The sequence below is a fragment of the Eleginops maclovinus genome, chromosome 14 (assembly GCF_036324505.1).
Source record: "Eleginops maclovinus isolate JMC-PN-2008 ecotype Puerto Natales chromosome 14, JC_Emac_rtc_rv5, whole genome shotgun sequence".
Taxonomy (NCBI): Eukaryota; Metazoa; Chordata; class Actinopteri; order Perciformes; family Eleginopidae; genus Eleginops; species Eleginops maclovinus.
In genome coordinates, this window is record NC_086362.1 from 7,087,160 (window position 1) to 7,106,383 (window position 19,224).

General features: G+C 42.0%; 1 protein-coding gene across 1 annotated transcript in view; it reads right to left on the reverse strand.

Annotated features, from left to right (window-relative positions):
* Positions 1-19,224, reverse strand: part of LOC134876087 (adhesion G protein-coupled receptor L3-like) — a 172,302-nt gene that overhangs the window by 100,343 nt on the left and 52,735 nt on the right. The window contains 1 exon segment of the mRNA XM_063900934.1: positions 4,844-5,057. Coding sequence (XP_063757004.1) covers positions 4,844-5,057 — 214 coding nt within the window.

The following is a 19,224-nucleotide window of genomic DNA, read 5'->3' on the forward strand; positions in this document are numbered from 1 at the left end:
TTTAATGCACCTCCTACAATTGTAATATTGGACCTGTTTGTGATAGCAATACAGTGTTGATTGCCTACCAAAATTCTAATCATAGACCACATCATTAAAAAAATATGTGTAGGAACTGTGGTTTACATCCTTTTTGAATAGCTTGGCTTAATCTCCCCTTGGTTCCTTAGTATTTAGCAACTGGGAATTGCATGGAGCTCAGATTTGACTATCTTCATCCCAACGTCCTGCTTGAGATGAGAGGAATTAAATGAATATGGGCAAAAGAAACGAGTGGGATTCGTCAGTTAATCCGCCGTTCCTGCTCACACAAATATCTCGTCAAATCCTTTAACTCTGGAATAAGGTCAAAAGCCAGAGATAATGAGAGGGGGAACGTATGGACAGGGGGTGAGGATCCTCCCATCTGCTCCCCCCCTCTTATCCCTCCATCACTCCTGTCCCTCTGTCAGCACATGTGCTCATCCGAGGGGAGAGTAGACTCATTTGTCTTGAGTGTGGAGAGGTAAATAATGTCCTGGAAGCATTTATTTTCCACATAAACATCATTAACAGCAAGGTTGTCAAATGTCAGCTGTCACCGGGCCAGCAGGTTCACATCACAGGTCGCTCTCATTTAGTTTGATCGTCCTCGAGAGTCTCGTCAAACTGCGATATCTATTAACCTTCATCATTAGTGTCACGTGCACAAACACAACAGGCACAACTCTTTTCCTTTGTTCCTTAAAGTGTGATGACACAGCGGTGGAACGAATACCAGACAGAATGAGTGGAAAGTTATAAAAGATTACTATGATGTTTTCTTTCTCAACATAGAGTGTAATTAAAAAAATAACAGGATATGATGTTCCTTCTTTAAAGAACCGTCAACTGGCAGCAGGACTCAAAACACATTTAGATTTTATATAAATATAAGTTTAACTAACTTATTTTGGAAGAACACTTATTTTTAATAAATGAATAAAAGTTATTACATTAAGTTGAACTAACTTATCTTTATAAGTTCATGACATTTATTAAACTAAGTTTGTTTACATAAATAAATAACTGCGTGTGTGTGTGTGTGTGTGTGTGTGTGTGTGTGTGTTTGTGTTGCACCTTCCTGACCTGCTTTTCTCCTTCAGGGGTCATGCAGCAGCCTGTCACAATGCTATCAGCTGTCCCTTAAGGTGCCTGTCCAGGTCTACTGAGATGCGCGGTGATGTATAGCTTTGATATAGCCTGTAATTACTGGCCGTGAAGGCCACAGCGCCTTGGGGGAAGTAGAAGGGGAACACAGAAAAGAGGGAGGAGAGAGACACTGGGCCTCGGATGACAAGAGGGTCATTGTTGTTTGATAGCACAAGTAGCCTGGCTCTCCAGTGATTTCACACACTGGGAAATGGCACTAGATCCGCACATGCTTTTGGAGAGAGGCGGATGCAACAGCGCCCAAACAATAAGCTCCAAAAATAGCCCACAAGGGACGGGCAATGATTGCACAAACCACAGGCTGCAGTGTGTGTGTGTGTGTGTGTGTGTGTACAGACATATACAAATGTGCCCAAATTGTGCTGAATGAATCCTTAGAAGTGCGTTTCAATTACAACATCATTAGCTTCTATCTCGCCTGCAACACGTCACCGTCTATAGGTGACATGCTACTGCAGTTTGTGGATTCTGCACAGCACAAAGTGAGAGGGGGGGGACATCTAATGAAAGAGAGCCATTCATTTCATGCTGTCACAGCATGGTGCGAGACAACCTTCATTTTGGGATGCATTACAGCACTCACAAGCTCAGTGGTACGCTATCACTCAGACACAGACTGCTATTAGCTCCCGCTTAAGAGACTGTAATGGAGGCAAACACATTGCTGAAGTTGCCCGATATACTCTTCTATGAGTGGGCTAACTTGGCCAAGGTTTGAATATCAATGTGGGGGTTTGGAGGGGGGGTTGAGCTGCCTGTATGTATATTGACAGGCTGCGAGCACGGTGACATGGCCGGTGTTTGCTGGTGATGGATGCGCGCCTGGCACACAGACGAGGCTGGCGGCGGCGTGGCTCCTCTTCAGACGGGAAGTGAATGCTAACAAATGTTTGACAGTCACCACGACTAAACCGGAGCCAGCAGAGAGGCAGGTGGGACGTAGAGCCCCACCAGAGAAAAACCCTATGAGTGCATTAACTGGCATGATCAGATTTTAAGATAATGATCACAATATTATACTTGACCTGTTGAGCTTGTTTAAATTGCACATATTTATAAAATGAATTACCAATTTTTTATATATAACATATGTTACTATTTACAGTGTATTATTATTCACAGCAGTACTATTAAGTTAAATTAATAATATACATTATTATTTTAACTTGATTTGATCACATTTTCATTTTAACTTACTATGTCAATATCAACATTTTATTTTAAATGTCATTGTATTGTGGGGGGGGTTAATGCATTCCAAAAACAAGTCACAAAATCCAATTTCCGGTTTAAGTTAAGTATTCTAACTTTGATGATTAGATTATATCAGTTACCAATCTTTTCACTGAATCAAATGTATACAACAAACTTAACTTTTTTCTGTGTACTGTAATTAGGTAGAACACAAGAAATAAACACACTATACCAACCAATACAAACCGGATATTGTAGAATAAGGTAACGTTTTTTTTTGTCAATAGTATATAACAACTTTTCGGAGCTGGTTTCACACTATTAGTAACTTATCTTGGTGTCATTTTCCTTTTAGTTTTCTGCAGTATACTAAAACACTTCCTTCCAGACACAAGCCAGGTCATAAAACACTCCCAATTACTGCAGAAATCTGATTACTGCGGTCATGTAAGTGCTGTAATCATAGCATTAAATTGTTTCCAGTGATTGGGTTATAGTGAGCAAGTAAACATTATGCATGGGGAAGGAGACTGGGAGGGAAATGAAGCTAAAATATTAATGAAAGAGTGTTTGCATCACTGCTCTCATTGGAGATAATAAAGTAGACACGCTACTGAAGAAAATACATTGTGCTATTAAATCTAATTAAAGCATGTTAATGGTACTTTCAACATGTGACTTTTCACGCATCACATCAACAGTCCAGATGAAATCAAGAGAGTTAAATCTCTGTGCCCTGTTATAACCCCGGCATTTTCACGAGTCTTTGAAGACTTTCTCTGTTCACATTGCTTGGTTCTGTTTCGCTCTCGTCTTCTTTTTTAGCCTTAATGAGCTTAGCCGCAGGTGCCTAGCAACCGCTCTGACAGCTCCACAATGAGAAAGTCGGGGGTGGCGTTCATTTGTTGTGCTAACCTCTGCATGCTAATGTGTAGCCGTGTCACTGCAGCCACAAATATCTCCAATTCCTCTCACCCCACCCCTGCTCTGGCAGACATTCTCAATTCATACCACCCACACCTTTCATCCACTTAGCTACTTCCTCTCCCCAGACAAAGTGCTCTGGCTGCAGCTACCTTTTAGCATCATTGAAACACCCCCGGTAGCTACGGGATGCTAAAGAGTCTTGTTTTTTTCCCCCAGGTACTTTATGTTAGTTTTGTGCTGGAGATAGTAGCAGGACCCGTTGATTCATTCCTGCAGGGACTTTCAGTCTGAGTGGGCGGTAGCAGAACAAGAGAGCCACAGGGTGCATCAATTATCCGACAACATGTTTCAAACTACCATCAGTTGCTTTTCACACTGCTGATTATCTCAAATCTATGGTACCAAATGAAAAGAATCCAAGAGCACAAAGGTCCATTGGTATTGTCAAAGGGATCCAAAGAGAAACTAAAGCTTTGGAAATAAAAAGTAAGAGTGCAACAGACAAGTCAAAAAAAGAGCCAATAGATACAGTATGTTCTTACATAGGTTCACTTAAGGCCCTATAACATATGTATATTAAGTTAATGTTAACATTCCATGTAACTGCAAATACCTTAACAAAGGGAGAAATCAGTCTCCAGATCATACATCTAAACTCATATGTAGAATTGTCCTTGAGCATATTTTTATTATGACTAAAAAACAGATCATATATTCATATTAGTTCATATGAACATTGATTTGTGTGTGCAAATTTATGACTGATATAGATTAGCAGTCAGGTATGCTGAGCTTTACTGTGATCCAATTTATCCATAACGGGAATATGTTACCCAGAGGACGGATGTTTATATTCATTTCCCAAAGCCACTAATGATTTACTGTGTAAACACGGCCCTCATGTTTTCTGCTAATCTACGGGAACAGTCCTTATATTTATCTCTGCAGACATTTTTGCACAAATTCATTACATTGCCATGGTCTCTGAAGGGGGAACAACGAGAAGACTTGTTTCATAACGAAAACATTATTCCTCCTCAGGTGTGCATTACAGCATCTCTCATTAACTCCAGATTCGATTATGTTTTCAAGATTTTTAGAATGAACACGGCGACTCCAGTCCAGTCAGCTATGTTGATGTTGATTCTGAGTGGGGCTGTGTGTGTTTACACTTTAATACACCCATATAGGCATGCTCCATTATTCTGAATGGGGCTAAAAACAACTTCTATTTTTTTTATAATGATAATTCATTGTAATTACCTAGAAGGCTTTAAAATGAACATTGCAGGAAAGAGCTCTGAATGCAGGAAGAGCTCAGAATGCATCAGCAAAAAGTGAAATCATGTTGGATGATCTCAACAGTGAAAACCAGTTTAAACATAAATTTTTGATGTTTTTATTAACATCACTAGCCTGAGAGTGGCAAAACTTTAACCTGAGAGTGTTCATAACAAATGTGTGTAACCATTTTTCAACAAGCAAGTATATGTACTCTCGAAACTTTACCAAAATGCAAATGTGTCCTTACCTCTGTGACATGATCTTGTACGCGTCAGGCAGGTAGCAGCGCGTGTTCTCCATCTGCGCTGGGTCTGCGTCACAGATTTTGTCGTCGGTGCGTCCGTAGTTGGCACTCTCTATCATGATGACGTCGGTGCCAGGGCAGCGCAGCTCGATGGGGTAACCCTCGCATGACAGCTCCCTCCTCACCACCGCCATGGGGATGGGTGCTCGACTGAAGGCTGTAACAGAAGTATGAGGTGTTACTCCCCCTTGTATTACTACAACAGGCGGTGTTCCCCCAATGCACTCATCGGTCATGTTTACAGTGTTAAAAAAAGTTTCCTCCTGGCCCCGGCCGTGGCGCAACTGGCTGGGGCACCTGCACCGTATGCCGGCGACCCGGGTTCGATTCCCGCCCCGTAGTCCTTTCCGGATCCCAAACCGACTCTCTCTCCCACTTTCCTGTCACTCTCCACTGTCCTATCCAATTAAAGGCAAAAAGCCCCCCAAAATATATCTTTAACAAAAAAAAAAAGTTTCATCCTGACACCTGAGTAAAAGATAATCTGTGTATTCCTGCAGGTGAATCCCAAAGGTCTGACACTGAGACATGAGAGAGAGGTTGTCTACTGCAAAGCAGGGGGTGGGGGTGATGGAGGTATGGAAACAGAGTGAAATACTGGCACGGATCACACATAAGGAAATAGACAGTGTCTGCATGTGGCTGTGAGGAAATAAACATTCATTACATGGGCATTCAACTGAGAAATTAGAAACAGACAACGCAGAGACAAAAAAACCGGAGCAGAGTGTCTCATGTAAATTTCCCTGCAGACTAGAAGCTATAAATCATCTGGGCTGTTTCAGTATTTTGAGGTGACGTGGTGTGCTTCATTTAAGCACAGGGGCAGGAGACAGAGGGTCAGAAGTGCTCGTTGCCTCGGAGTCTGTTTGGAGAAATCTGTGCACCGCTGAGTTTAAATGTCCAGGAGGCCGAGAGCAGCGGCTCAGAGGTTGCTGCTTTCCCTGTCTTTGACACAAGCTGTGCATGTCCACCCACGCACGTCTGTGGAAACTCACACTCTCGTGCCCAAACAGACTGCAGGAGTTCTCTGTTTATAACGAGAATAAAAAATTAGCGAGGAGCGTAAACATTGGCCGGAGTGACTGTAGGAAGACTGTGGCAGCTATGTTTTTTTTTTATAAACATCTGTGGGGCACTGACATTTATCATGATGACAGATGGACAACAGAGTGTTGCCAAATGTGAGAACGGCCTCTGCAATATCACCTGGAATCCCCTGGATCATTTACCTCTACAATATTAAACACAACCTTAGTACAATTTTGGCCAATGGGGGCAAACATGTTACAAAGGCCCAAACACTTCCATTAGGAGGAACAATTCAAATATAAAAACACATGCAATTGAAGAAACATTTTTACCAACTACCTGAATACACAAGCCCAGGATTTAGAAAAAAATCACTAACTGGACCTAATGCGCAAGGAAGACACCAATCAATGTAAGAAGCTCTAAAACTTAATGCAAACCAGAGGACAAGCTGGGACCGGGGCGCTTGTTGACGCTGGGAGATTATAAAGTTGGCCAAATGTTACTGTCACTGAAAACTTACCTAAAATGTATGTTTTATTGGCTTGTTTTATCAATGTAATCACAATACTATTTCCGATATTATTGCAAGAAATGTACAATAACTCAGTAACAAACTAAGAATAAACGACTCTGCCTGCTTACTTTAAACAAAACAAAGTGTCAACATGCCTTGCTCTTTTTGGAGTAAAAACCACAAAGTATGTAGGCAAAAAGCTGCAGAAATTTTACCCCTTACATTTATATTCCTCTCTGCTCTGCAGAGACTTCTAGGCTTTTTTTTAAGAGCCCACCACTTTACTCTTTTACGGAATACAATTTCATCCATTTTCCCGTCTTCAGATGTCATCCAGGCAGGTACCACCTCTAATCTTCTACCAAAGAGAAATCACACATGTACACGGTGAGGGTGAAACAACAAAAGAAGCCCCTCATTATCGTGTCACTTCATTTGTCTCAGAATATCATTCAGACCCCAACACAGAGAGGCCCGCTTTCCATGGAAACAGCTCAAATTGGAATAATTGTGTTCATTCTGGTGATGAAAGCCATCAATTATCTTCCTCTTAATGCGAAGATGTATTCCACCCCCTGAAAAACTATGGGTCTGATCACAGCAAACTTCTAGTACATGGAAAAAGGAAAACATGGTTCAGGTGTATTTAGATGGAAAACAAAAGACAAAAAAGATCCCAGTTAAATGGTTGCTATTAGAGAATCTCTTATAAGGAATCCTGGCTAATTTGATCTCTGTGGTTTCCCTTTATGAATAATTCCCTAAATTCATGCCAGCGTCCCCAAAAGCAGCGTTAAAAAACACATCAGAGCGCAACGGGCAGCAGCAATCCCCTAATGTAAGCACGTAAACGCATGCCAGTGGTGTCTCAGATTACCCGCCTAGTCAACAACTGTAGTGTAATTACATTTGTGCCCGGAGGCGGTGATTGATAGGGCTCATATTTCTCTGTGCCAGAGCAAGCATCCTGCCCCCCGCCCCTCCCTGCACGTATCGCTGTCTACCTGTGCACATCATCAACAGAGCCGCAGAAAATTGAAATAGTCTTATTGAAAGTCCATCCTCTTATCTTAGGTCCATTCACTTTCTCCCGCGTCCCTCTGCAGCTAATGCTTCAGAGGACTATTCATATGCAGAGCGCATTTCTTTTTTCTCCTCTGCAGATTCTCCCTAGATAATAGCTCTGACAGGTGCACTGCAGAATATGGGAAAAAAAGGAGGTAGTTTGTGGAAGCTAACGGGTCCAGGTTCCATTACATTCACACCACAGAGCAGCGCTTTCAATCATGATGCTAGCAGATGACATAACTCACAAATGAATGTTTCAAAAATGCAATTACTCACCACAAAGGGCAGCAGAAAGGTCAGACTGAAAAAAAATGCTCATTTGGAAAATGTCGCTCCCCCCCAGAGTTTTAAAAAAAATCACCCTGAAGGGGAAACAAGTTAGGAGTTTTGATCGCGGGGTTGTTAATACTTATAGTCACGGAGACATTTTGTGTTAAGAAGCAGAGCTTATTCTCGGGTCAATGACACATCACCTTCTCCAAACCAGAGGACACTGAAGTGTAGACGGAGCAGAGTCACAATGACATTTAAAAGTCATCATTAGTAACAAAGCAGGGGCCGGAGGGGGCTTGTATTTTCATTTAATCTCCTCAGAAAACATGTCAGAGAGAAAAAGTTAAGGTCAACCAGCACGCATTATTACAATGACTGTGTGTGTGTGTGTGTGTGTGTGTGTGTGTGTGTGTGTGTGTGTGTGTGTGTGTGTGTGTGTGTGTGTGTGTGTGTGTGTGTTTGTGTGTGTGTGTGTGTGTGTGTGTGTGTGTGTGTGTGTGTGTGTGTGTGTGAGAGCTCTCTACAGCAGGAACATGCTTCAGATCACTTACGGGCTTCAGCTGAACAGCGGAGGCTCAGACGCAGCAGATCATTTCCCAATAAATAAACACGCTCCCTGCAATTAGGCAGCAGAAAGTCTGGCAAAGTGCCCAATGTGTTCCCAGTAAAGGAGAAAAAAAAATGTTTAGGCTATTAATATGTGAAGATGTAATATTTCATTCTATCTTATTCAAGAGGCTCTGCAGTAGACGACACAATCAGAAAACTGTATGTGTGTGTGCGAGAGGGGGGATGCATTTAAATGAACTTCATTGAATTAATGGAAGATAGATGAAGAGCTGATTTGACACATTTCATTTTTTTTTCTACCAAGAGTCTTTGGGGGGTCCGCCCCCGAATTTGATGATTAATTAGCGCAGGAATCTGGATGACGTTATTTCACAAGACACATGGCAGCCACTCACACCCATTGCCTAGTTTGCAATAAATTACACATTTCTGCAGGGAAAGTCATTTGCAACAGTACTTTGAATTGCAACCTTAAAATTGTTCAATAATGCATAAGGGAATATTTATCTTGAAGTGAGAAACAGTTCAGGCAAATTGTTCTCCCAAGTACATTACGTTTACATATGGCCAAAGGCAAGCAAAAGGCTTTTTAAACTGAATGCAAAAAATGATCCAAGAACTGAACTTTCAAAGAACTCTGCACATAGAGCATTTAAGAGAAACGCAGCAATAATAAACATTTGTGCTTTCGGAAACAGAGCTATCACTCTTGTTTGCATTGCCACGGTGGTCAGACCTCTTCGGTGACAGCTTTAAAAATGAGAGTGAAGAAGACATTTCACTGAACGGGCAGCGGGATGACAGATAGCTCCTCTGCAGGAAGAATTCATGATCTGACTGCAGGAACGATCGTGACAAACTTCTCAAATCCACTTGATGACTTTTGACACTTTTGACCAACGATGCTACTAAACACAATTAGCATGAATCATTATGACAGGAGCCAGATTTCCATTCAACACGGTGGATGTAGGAGCTATTTGTTTTGCGTGCACTGACACACATTTGAACACATTAATTGGCAGCTAATTCCTGCAGAGGAGAGAGACAGGTTTGCTGGGCGGCACATGCCAGTTTCAAACCGTCAGTCAAAGTGTTTGTGATGCCTGCAGGGAAATTAGCTCCTCAGTGTTAACAAAAGATCTCTGAGGGAGGACCACTTACAGTGCACGAATAATAAAGCTCTGCAGCACATCCTGTTCATATGTTGTATATTTGATCCGTTTCCATGCATTCTCCTGATGAAATCGAAGAGCAGTGTATCGCTTTTTTCTTTTCCTACGCTAACAATGTATTGACAAGGTGAGAGTTAATACCCGTGAAAGTTAATAAATCGGTCTCTAGATGTAGGAGGAAATGTGCAGAGCGCAGCATCTTCCTCCCCCCAGTGATCCAAGTCCAGCGGACAGTAACCTCATGTTTGCGTACACACACACACGTATCAAACACAAGTATGGTGCCATCACTCCATAAAGGCTTGATTCACATACTCAGAACACCGGGGTGAAGTGTCTTTCCATCCAGCAAGCACTTTCCTGTAATTAATCACTACTTCAATTCATTAAGTGCATAGCCGTGGCAAAAAAAAACACAGGAAATGGGAGGCAAGGTCTTATGTTTGAAACCACTTTGGTGTGCAAATTATGACATTAGTTTCTTCAGTCAAATCCACTCCACTGAAGCTATCCCCTTCAGTTTTGTTACACTAGTTTGTATCTTTATATTTTACATTTGATTAGCTCAATTTACTAAAAAGAACGTCCTTTTAAGTGCTGTTTCAGGCAAATGTTTTCCCACTTTCTCTTCCTTAAATGCGTCCAGCAGCTCCGGTCATGTCTAACATGTTTTTTCTGTTTCCTCCCCTCCCCCTCACCCCCAGCATTACTCTCGTCTCAGCCAGGACTAAAGCACCTTGGCCCCCACAGACTGCGCGGTGCCTCCGAGGCTAAAATTAACACAATCCCTGTCACACACACACAAAAACACACAAACCTAACTCCCAGAGCAGCCATGACTCAACATGCCCCTACAGTAACACGCGCCCTGATAGTAATTGAGGTCAAAGAAAAGAAACAACAGGCTGATTTTCGTCGTGTGCGAGGGGGAAGAGGTCTTTTCCACTCGTCCTTTACCGCACAACTTCAGATGGGATTGCCTGGCATTGCACTGGAGGCAGGCAGGAGCTCGGCTAACTTTAGCTCTGTGAACTAACAACTGCGGAGCAACCTCTCTAATCTAACCTCGCAGGAGACTGAGGCTGTGCAGCGCACGGACTGAAAACACTGGAGGACAGGGCCACACATTAATATGGAAAACACATGCACACTTTCTAAAACATCCTAAGGGAGATGGTTGTTCAGGAGCTGCTGCTGCATCTTCTCACAGATGAATATTTCCATGTAGCTGAATTACTGCTCTGCCTTATTTTTTGCACCGTCCATTTCAGCAAGTGAATGACCGAGGTGAAAACCACTAAAAGCAGAACAGGGCCCCTTTAAACCCAACTCTGATAAGCAGTTGGGGATGGATCTGTTTTGGAAGAACTGCTGATAGCAATAGTATAATATAAGTAATATGTAACCATGTTTAATAAAAGCGCTGAAGACAGAAATGCAGCTTGCGGTGTGTATTTAACACCAGTTCTCAGTGATCTCTGCTTTTTCTATCAGACTTTTCTTCATTTTTTCCAACACACACACACACACACACACACACACACACACACACACACACACACACACACACACACACACACACACACACACACACACACACACACACACACACACACACACACACACACACACACACACACACACACACACACACACACACACACACACACACACACACACACACACACACACACACACGAAAAGTATACCTTTATAGCACCACTTAACGTGAACACTTGACTGCACTTCATTTATCGCCAAGGCAACCTGCGGCATTGTACGACCTCTTTCACACGACATACGACTCAAACGAAGACAGAAACCTTGGAGACGGGTTCTCTTGAAAATAGAAAGGAAACGAGGCGATGTCGCAGTGTGAAAAGAAACCAGGGCTTCAGTCATTAGAGATGTATTAATGGGCACAAACAGAGCTGATCTCCAAACAACATACTGAGCACCGGGTTACAGCCTTCACAACCAAACTAAAGATCTGCTGTGGCATGTTGCGAGTAAAAAATAAAGCACTGGATCTGAGAGGACCCCGCCACGTTTTCTGTTCATGCAGCAGCCAGTAATTCGCTGCAAGCCGATAAAAACAGATGTACTTTTTCAACTTAGAATAAAGGATCATCATTTACATGCAGCAGCAGATTGCTTGTTGATGAAATTTCAAGATAAAACTCTCTTTATGTTTGTGGTGTATGAAAATGTGGTGGAATTTGGGGTTGTGGGAAGTAGGGATGAGCATTTTTCAATTTCCTCGAATTTGAAGACAAAAACTGATAATTGAAGCTCTCCTTTTGCAGCGTCCTTGTATGAACTCCTTTGCATTTTATTGTATTGAATGTATCCTTGCACAAGGCCCGTGCTCCATGAATAACTTTGCGGTGATTTGTTTTCTGCGGCAGCTTGTGTGTTTGGGTGAGCCCTTTCTTTCCCATATACGTATGTGGGTACAATTTATACTGCAGTGTAATATCCGATGGGTAAAAGCATGAATTAATACCAATTAAAGCTCTGTGCTGTAATGTTTACTGACATAATAAAGAACAAGTAATTATTTCAATGGAAAAAACGTAAATATGATTTCATGCATATGCATCTGTTTTGCTTTTTTTAGGTTAAGAAATACATTATTGCACATGTCTGTACTGGCTAATACTCCACATTGTTGTTATTATATTATGTTACAGGTATTTTACGACACCTAGGATTCAATACAACTAGTTTATTCTGTACTCTCACACAACAAAACCCTGAAAGATGTCATTCAAAGGCATGTGCATGATTATAGATAAAAGTGAGATGAAGTGGGGAAGGGGAATAGGTTGGGGGGGTTGGGTGAAGTGGTTTGCCCTACATACTGTAAGAACCTAAAGGATGGTGCCACCAGATGTGGGGGGTGGCATCAGCAGATTAAAGGCTCTACTCAAATGCAAGCTTCTTCTGTTACCTCCCCTTAGTTTGTTCATTCTTATACGTGTGTTGGCCTCCTTTATCCTTTATTATGCATTGGGTGGGGGGTTCCCTCGGCTAAATTGCTATCTGGCATGTACACCTACGCATTGTAGGAGGACCATTTTAAATGCGGCCCCCTGCTTGCTCTGCTGAGCCTCCTCTTCTCTGAGGAAAGGTGTAGATCTGATTCAGTCTCATGTCAATCGTCTCCCAAAGTCACCTCACTTCAGTGGTCCCAGTGCAGGAGGTGCCTTTCAGTAGGATCACACTGGCTAAGGGGTTATTGTGCCAGCTGGAAGTTGGCACTCTCAGGAAGTTAAAACAACGAAACAGGAGAGCTGGAAGGAGTAGTGGGTGACATTGTTGTGAAGGTTGGTTTGTGAAGAAGGGGAATAGTGAGATAAGAAAGGTTGCAAAGAGAATAAAAGGTGTTGGATGTGGAGGTATATTTGAAGAAGAGACTCCTCTACCACCCACAGTGTGTGCATTCACTGAAGATCTGCTGCAAATGTAGCCTGGGTGGCTACGCTACATCTGCACACTGCTCTCCTTTGATAGTCCTCTCTTCTCTATTCAACATGACAGGTATCAGACATGGGTTAGCGTGGGGAGATAATGAATATGCATAAGGCAACACGTACGTAGTGCTCATGCATTAAATCATCTGGCTGCAGCTCTTCACATACTGGAATCCTACAGCAAAAAGCACAAGAAGCATGAACAGGACGGGATGTGAGATTTTAGGAAATACATGCCACACATAGTTTCACACAAGCAGGTGCAGAACTGTGAGGCGTGATACAGTATCACAATGAGACAGGCTCACAACTTTAAAAACACATCATTATTTGGGAAAGATGTTACTGAGAAGCTTCAGTGGTTTTATATATTACTTTAAGAATGCTGCCTGTTTGAAAACATGCATATAAAGGTGATTACACACTGCACAAAGTCGCTGAACTGGTTATGTGACGATACATGTGGTAAATAGTCTTTAAAGTGTGGTCTTCGTACAACTGATCAGTGACAAGGAGGAACTCATTACGGAGATATTTCATCAGGAGGAATGTTCGCTCCAACAAATTAACAACAGACACAAAAGTTATGCAGGAAAAATGCAACATCTGGTTGTTTAGACTCTGCATAAAACTTCAAAAATGGTCTTGCAGTGAGGGTGCTGCAGGCTTGGTTTCACGCCTTTAACTCACAGGATTAGGAAATGAATGCCACAGTTTGAATCTCATTTTCAAGACAGGTTAGACTACTTGGAAATATTTGCCATGTGAGTTGGATTATGCCTGATCTGTATTGTAACTGATGAGTATTTGTATACTTTATTTGTATGTTTTGACTGAGTTGTTTGCATTTGTGGTCTAATTTTGGCACTACGTTTATTTATTTATTAGTTTATTTACAAGGACAGTGCATATGTTGAGACATTTTCTGTTAGTGCACAGGAGTTAGCCAATAGACTATTTCTCACCTGGAGTCCCTGGGCAGATGTTGGAAAGTCACCTTACTAAAAAAAATAACATATAGAGTATTCATATACAATAACGTATACATACATTTCCCATCATGCTTTAGGTAAATGGTAGGGCGCCTTCAGTGAGGGCATAAGATACACTTTATGGCTGTTAGTGAATAAAAGAAAAGTCATCTGTCTTTTATTTTGTGTATTAAATACTGGGTAGTTGTACCTCCTCAGGCCACACAAAAATATTAAAACTAAACCATTTGAGAGTAGAATCACTCTGCACATCGGAGAATAAGCTCATAACTCATGGCATGTGCAATATGTCACATATGCTTGATTCTAAAGGTTCCTGTGGTTAAAAGCTTGTGTAAACAGGAAGTGAAATGTTGACACAGAAGTTGTTAGCAGGACCATTTGGCTAAAGCGACTCCACATTAGCAGTAAGCAGTTCTTGTTTGCACTGCAACTATGGAAGAACCAAAATAATCTCCTGATTATTAAGCATTTTATAACTATAACACGTCTTTAATGTACTTAATGTCCATTTGACTAATTTATAAGATTGAAAATGGGTACTGGGGGTTCAAACAGACCGCCCAGTTGAAGGGTGGCCCCCATGATATTCACAGTGACCCCAATAAAAAAAAAATACCCTCCATTGTGTTACACACATGCAGCTGAGAACATCTGCAGTGGGATTATAAAAATGGCATTTTGTTTGATGCCGCTGATCTCTGTGGAATGACATCGCGCACTCTGCCTCTCCAGTTTCAGCGCTCTCCTCGGTGAAGAGAAAGGAGCGCATTATCACAGTGAAAAAAGATCTCCGTCTACCCGCCCCCTCCTCCTCCCGTCACCAATGAGGGGGCAGTGATCACGGAGGCAGTGTGTGTGTGTGTGTGTGTGTGTGTGTGTGTGTGTGTGTGTGTGTGTGTGTGTGTGTGTGTGTGTGTGTGTGTGTGTGTGTGTTTGCATGTCTGAATATGTGTGTGTGAGTTTGCAGGGAGTGCACCGCTGGGGAATGTGCACCTGCAATTTTTCTCATTTGACACAGTTGGTCTTTTGTGGGTCGCAGGCACAGGGGGCTGTCTGTGGAAGTTATGGCTCCTGCCCTGCACCCCGGCCTCAAACCCAAAAATCTTCTCTATGGTATTCTCCATCTTAGTTTGGAATAAAATGTCAAGAATTGGGCTGGACAGAAGCAATATACACATATCTCACCACTTGAGCAGAATGAAATATAGACAAAGCTACAGAAAGCTACTTTTGATTATTGATTTTTTATATTTTAGTTTAGTTTCTTTCATATTGAAGTGGCTTTAATGAGGCGAGAGATGTTTTGAGATTGTTTGATTGATCAAACAGGTTTCAAACAAACTGTCAAGTGAACCAAATATTTTTTTTGAATACAAAACATAAGTTAAAAAAATTGTGACCCAACTGTGAACAGTTTTTCTTGCATGTTGTCTGTTTGGAGGGCAATGTCATCATAACGGAAAGTAATAATGGCACAAGCAAGAAAAATACGACCCCAGTTGTAATAAAGTGAATCATCCTTTAAGCAGAGGATGAGGGGAGTAAACTTTAGGGAGTGTGTTTGGTTGGGTTATCAGTGATCCATGGCCTAAACTGAGTCTTGATGCAGTACATCTGCAGCGAACAGACGGCAGCCAATAAGGAAGATTTGTGTTGCAATGTGTGGGAAGGCTGGAGCGAAGGGAGATAAAGGGAGGCAGTGCTGGAGCAGTACATAAAATACATAAACTACAGAGTATTTCCATCCTGTGTGAAGCACTGGAACTGTAAACTACTTGACCTTGGCATCCTTCCAAACACAGAGGAACTTCCATTACTGCCCCGCTATCCATTCCCCCTTTTATTTTAACCGGAGCACAATTAATAAGGAAATGGAGCGGCTTCCCAAAGGAGGCTCCACAAAGGAAGCCTTCTTTTGTCAATGGCTGTATTGAATTCCCCTACAAGGCCACTGGGCCATATTGAAGGCCATCTCCAGTATCACCCCCCCCCCCCCCCCCCCAATCCTCCTCCCACACAACCTCCGGCTCTCTTATCCTCAAGGTTTAATCTGTGCCACAGTATCATTTGATCCCCCCCCACTCCATTTTGCTCCTAATGCAGACTTTACAATACTTCATATTGATTTGCTGAGACAAAATCACCAGTTACCCTGCATGCTTGGTTTATTCAATGATAGAGCGAAGGAAGAAAGATCAGGGTCACACACAAACACACACTCACACATAATTGGTTTTTGCTGAACTTTAGTTCAAGGCTACCATATCTTTAGTATTCTTTGTCTGTGCTAGCATACATTTAAAGAAAATCGCCCTGATAGCGGAATAGGACAAAGAGAGAGAGACCTAAAGGGGCAGTGATTAATTTACCTTTCAGTTATTCCTTTTGTTGGTCAAATAAAGGTGCTATCGCCTCACCTGTTCTCTGCGTCACCTGTATTCTCCTCAACAACAGCGACGACGCCTCATGCATTAAACAGCAGGAGACTAAAATCAAGATTACCCACAATGTGCAAATTAAACCACATATCCAAGTCTCATTACTGCTCAAAAGTATAGGGTCTGTTTTCTTCATCTGGAGTGTTGAGTTTCCATCAACACACAATGCCAGTGTGTTTTATCTGGAAATGCACGTCACATGTTTGTTGTGGGGACATATAGTGTCACGTTTCATAAACTGGAGCATGGAGCTTCCCTTGAAATCAGATCTGCATGTCTCAATGTCAGCGAACAATGCCAAAACCAGCACACCTTAATCAATAGTCTCACGAATGCAAAAGACACAGAGCTAGACTTACCGATAGCTAGTTAGATAGATGCATAGATAGTAAGAGTAAAGATTAACACACAACAACAGCTCTGACCTGAAGTCTGTGTGACATTCAGAAAAGCACTAGTTGTTTTCTAGAAATGCCACGTGTCTTTCCACACTGAAAAGTACTGAAGTGTTGCAAAAGTATGTTTCATTAGCTAAGCAGTGAAACTGGAACATGGGAAACAGCTGGTCATCACTTGCAGGGGCATTAGAGCCATACAAAATAAAGTGTCAATTTTCAATATTTAAAATTGGAAAAATAATCATTCTAATTCTGGCAGCTGACTCAAATGAATTGGATTTGAACAACATTGTATCACATTTATCTGTTATCTAACATATTGAATCTTTTAAAAGTGAGAGACACAGAGACCCCAACACACACAGACATACACAAATATGATAGAGAAAAAAATTATAATAGAGATACCGATGCATGTCATTAGCAACACGTGGTTTGTAAAGGGGAAGATTCTAATCTGAATAATTAGCAAATATGTGTACAGACTGGCCCGAGGGAAGTATTGTAATCATGTGCTGCTGCAGCAACAATTCATCTTGTGGGCGTGGGGTGGGGGGTGGGGGGTTGAAATCCTCTCTGCACTTCTCTCACACTGTCATCAGCTGAAAACAGAGCTTATAAAGCGGAAGCATTAGCATATACACCAGCGCTTCATCCTTCACAGCCGAGTTTGGCAATATGTCGCAAACATGTATGTAGGATTTAACCTACAGGCCAGGGATAAAAAGCATATAGATTTCACAGCAGGAAGGGAAAGTAATTAATTTCATATGTTGAGTAGAGCACAGGTCGCTGCGTTATCTCTCTGCGTGGCGTCTGTTTGCCCTTCCTGCTCCTCACAGTCCGCCCACACCTCAAATTACTCTCCGACCCCCGCTGCTCTGCAGTGTGGGGAACACTGTTGTACTGCACGCCCACATCTCTGTGAGCCCGTGAGCCAGTTTGTAGGAACACTTTCATTCCTCTCTCCCTCTCTCTGCACTCTGCCAGACAGACACAAACATGCAGCGTGCACATTATGCAGCCTAATGTAAACTAACATCCACTGCCACTTGACCCCGCTGTCAATATCTGTCCTCATTAAACACCATTCTGCCAGCTGCAAGTCCACTTTAAACGGCATCATTCAGCGCTTACCAAATTATGCCTGTGCAGCGCGGCTGAATAAACGGGGAGTCTGATTCATTTATTTAGAAGATATACAAAGGTTGCAGATCGGACACCTATAAAACAAGCTGAGGTATTTAACCCCACCCTGCCATTCTTAATGTTGCCGTCACTCATTCCTCCTGGGTTGCCAGATCTGACAGCAATTTGGCAATATGAAGCAGTCACTGCCGATGCCACGGGCGGCAGAGGCCATTCTTTTATTCCCCGGATCAAGCAGGTATTGATTTTTCACTCATTATAGAAGAGCATAAAAAGAGAAGGAGATTTCTGCGCACCATGCCAAATACCACACACACTGTTACAGAACACAAAGGAAAGAGGAATTTAAACCCCATCATTTTACTTTAAATTAAAATATAACAATTCTGTTCAAATTAAGGTCTTGTGATCCTACAAAAACTGCAGAACAAAAAGCAAACACATTTGCATTAACAGAGAAATAAGCTGGCATCCAAATGACATCTATGGAGGCCACCCTTAGGGAAGGTATGAAAACAAAGTCATTTTTTTTGCAACGTTATTATCTATTCTCAGGAAGCCTTGTGTGGCTTATGGGAAAAGCATAATCCATTTCCAGGAGGAAAAAAAACAAACAGTAAAACCATTAAACCCAAGGCATTCTCAAGAATCTCATCAAAAACATTTTCAAAGCAATTTTACTTTTAAGCAAAATTCAGCCAGAAACTAATTGCTCTATCATTACAGTGAAATAAAGCCACTCTTCAAAGTTAAGATCTTAATCTAATGCATATTATGTATAACATACCCCTGAGCCTGAACATAATGCGGTTGCAAATGAATGATTGACATCCACTCTGAAGCCTTGTTATGAGCACTTGTTTTAAAACTTCAAGAGGCATCTCCGTCACAACAACACAGCACAAGCCTCAGTGGGCTCTACAAAACACTTTTTCCCCACTTTGAAATATGAGCTCAGATAAATCATTTGTTTAATTAATTAAGCAAATTAGGCAAATCCAGGGATGCCTTGGCGGATGGAGCAGGCGCCCTGGCACAAGGAGATTAATTAAGTGGATCCGTACGGGAACAGGGAGGCTGACATTGGAGTTTAATGCCCTTGTTTGGTTAGATACAGCCAGCCTTAGCTTATTGGTGCTGATACGTGGACATGAATGTTTGTAAGGCGCATGTTGGCTTGTGTTCAACTTTGTGTAAGCTTTGGAAAGGGTCACGGGGCTCTACTCATTTCAG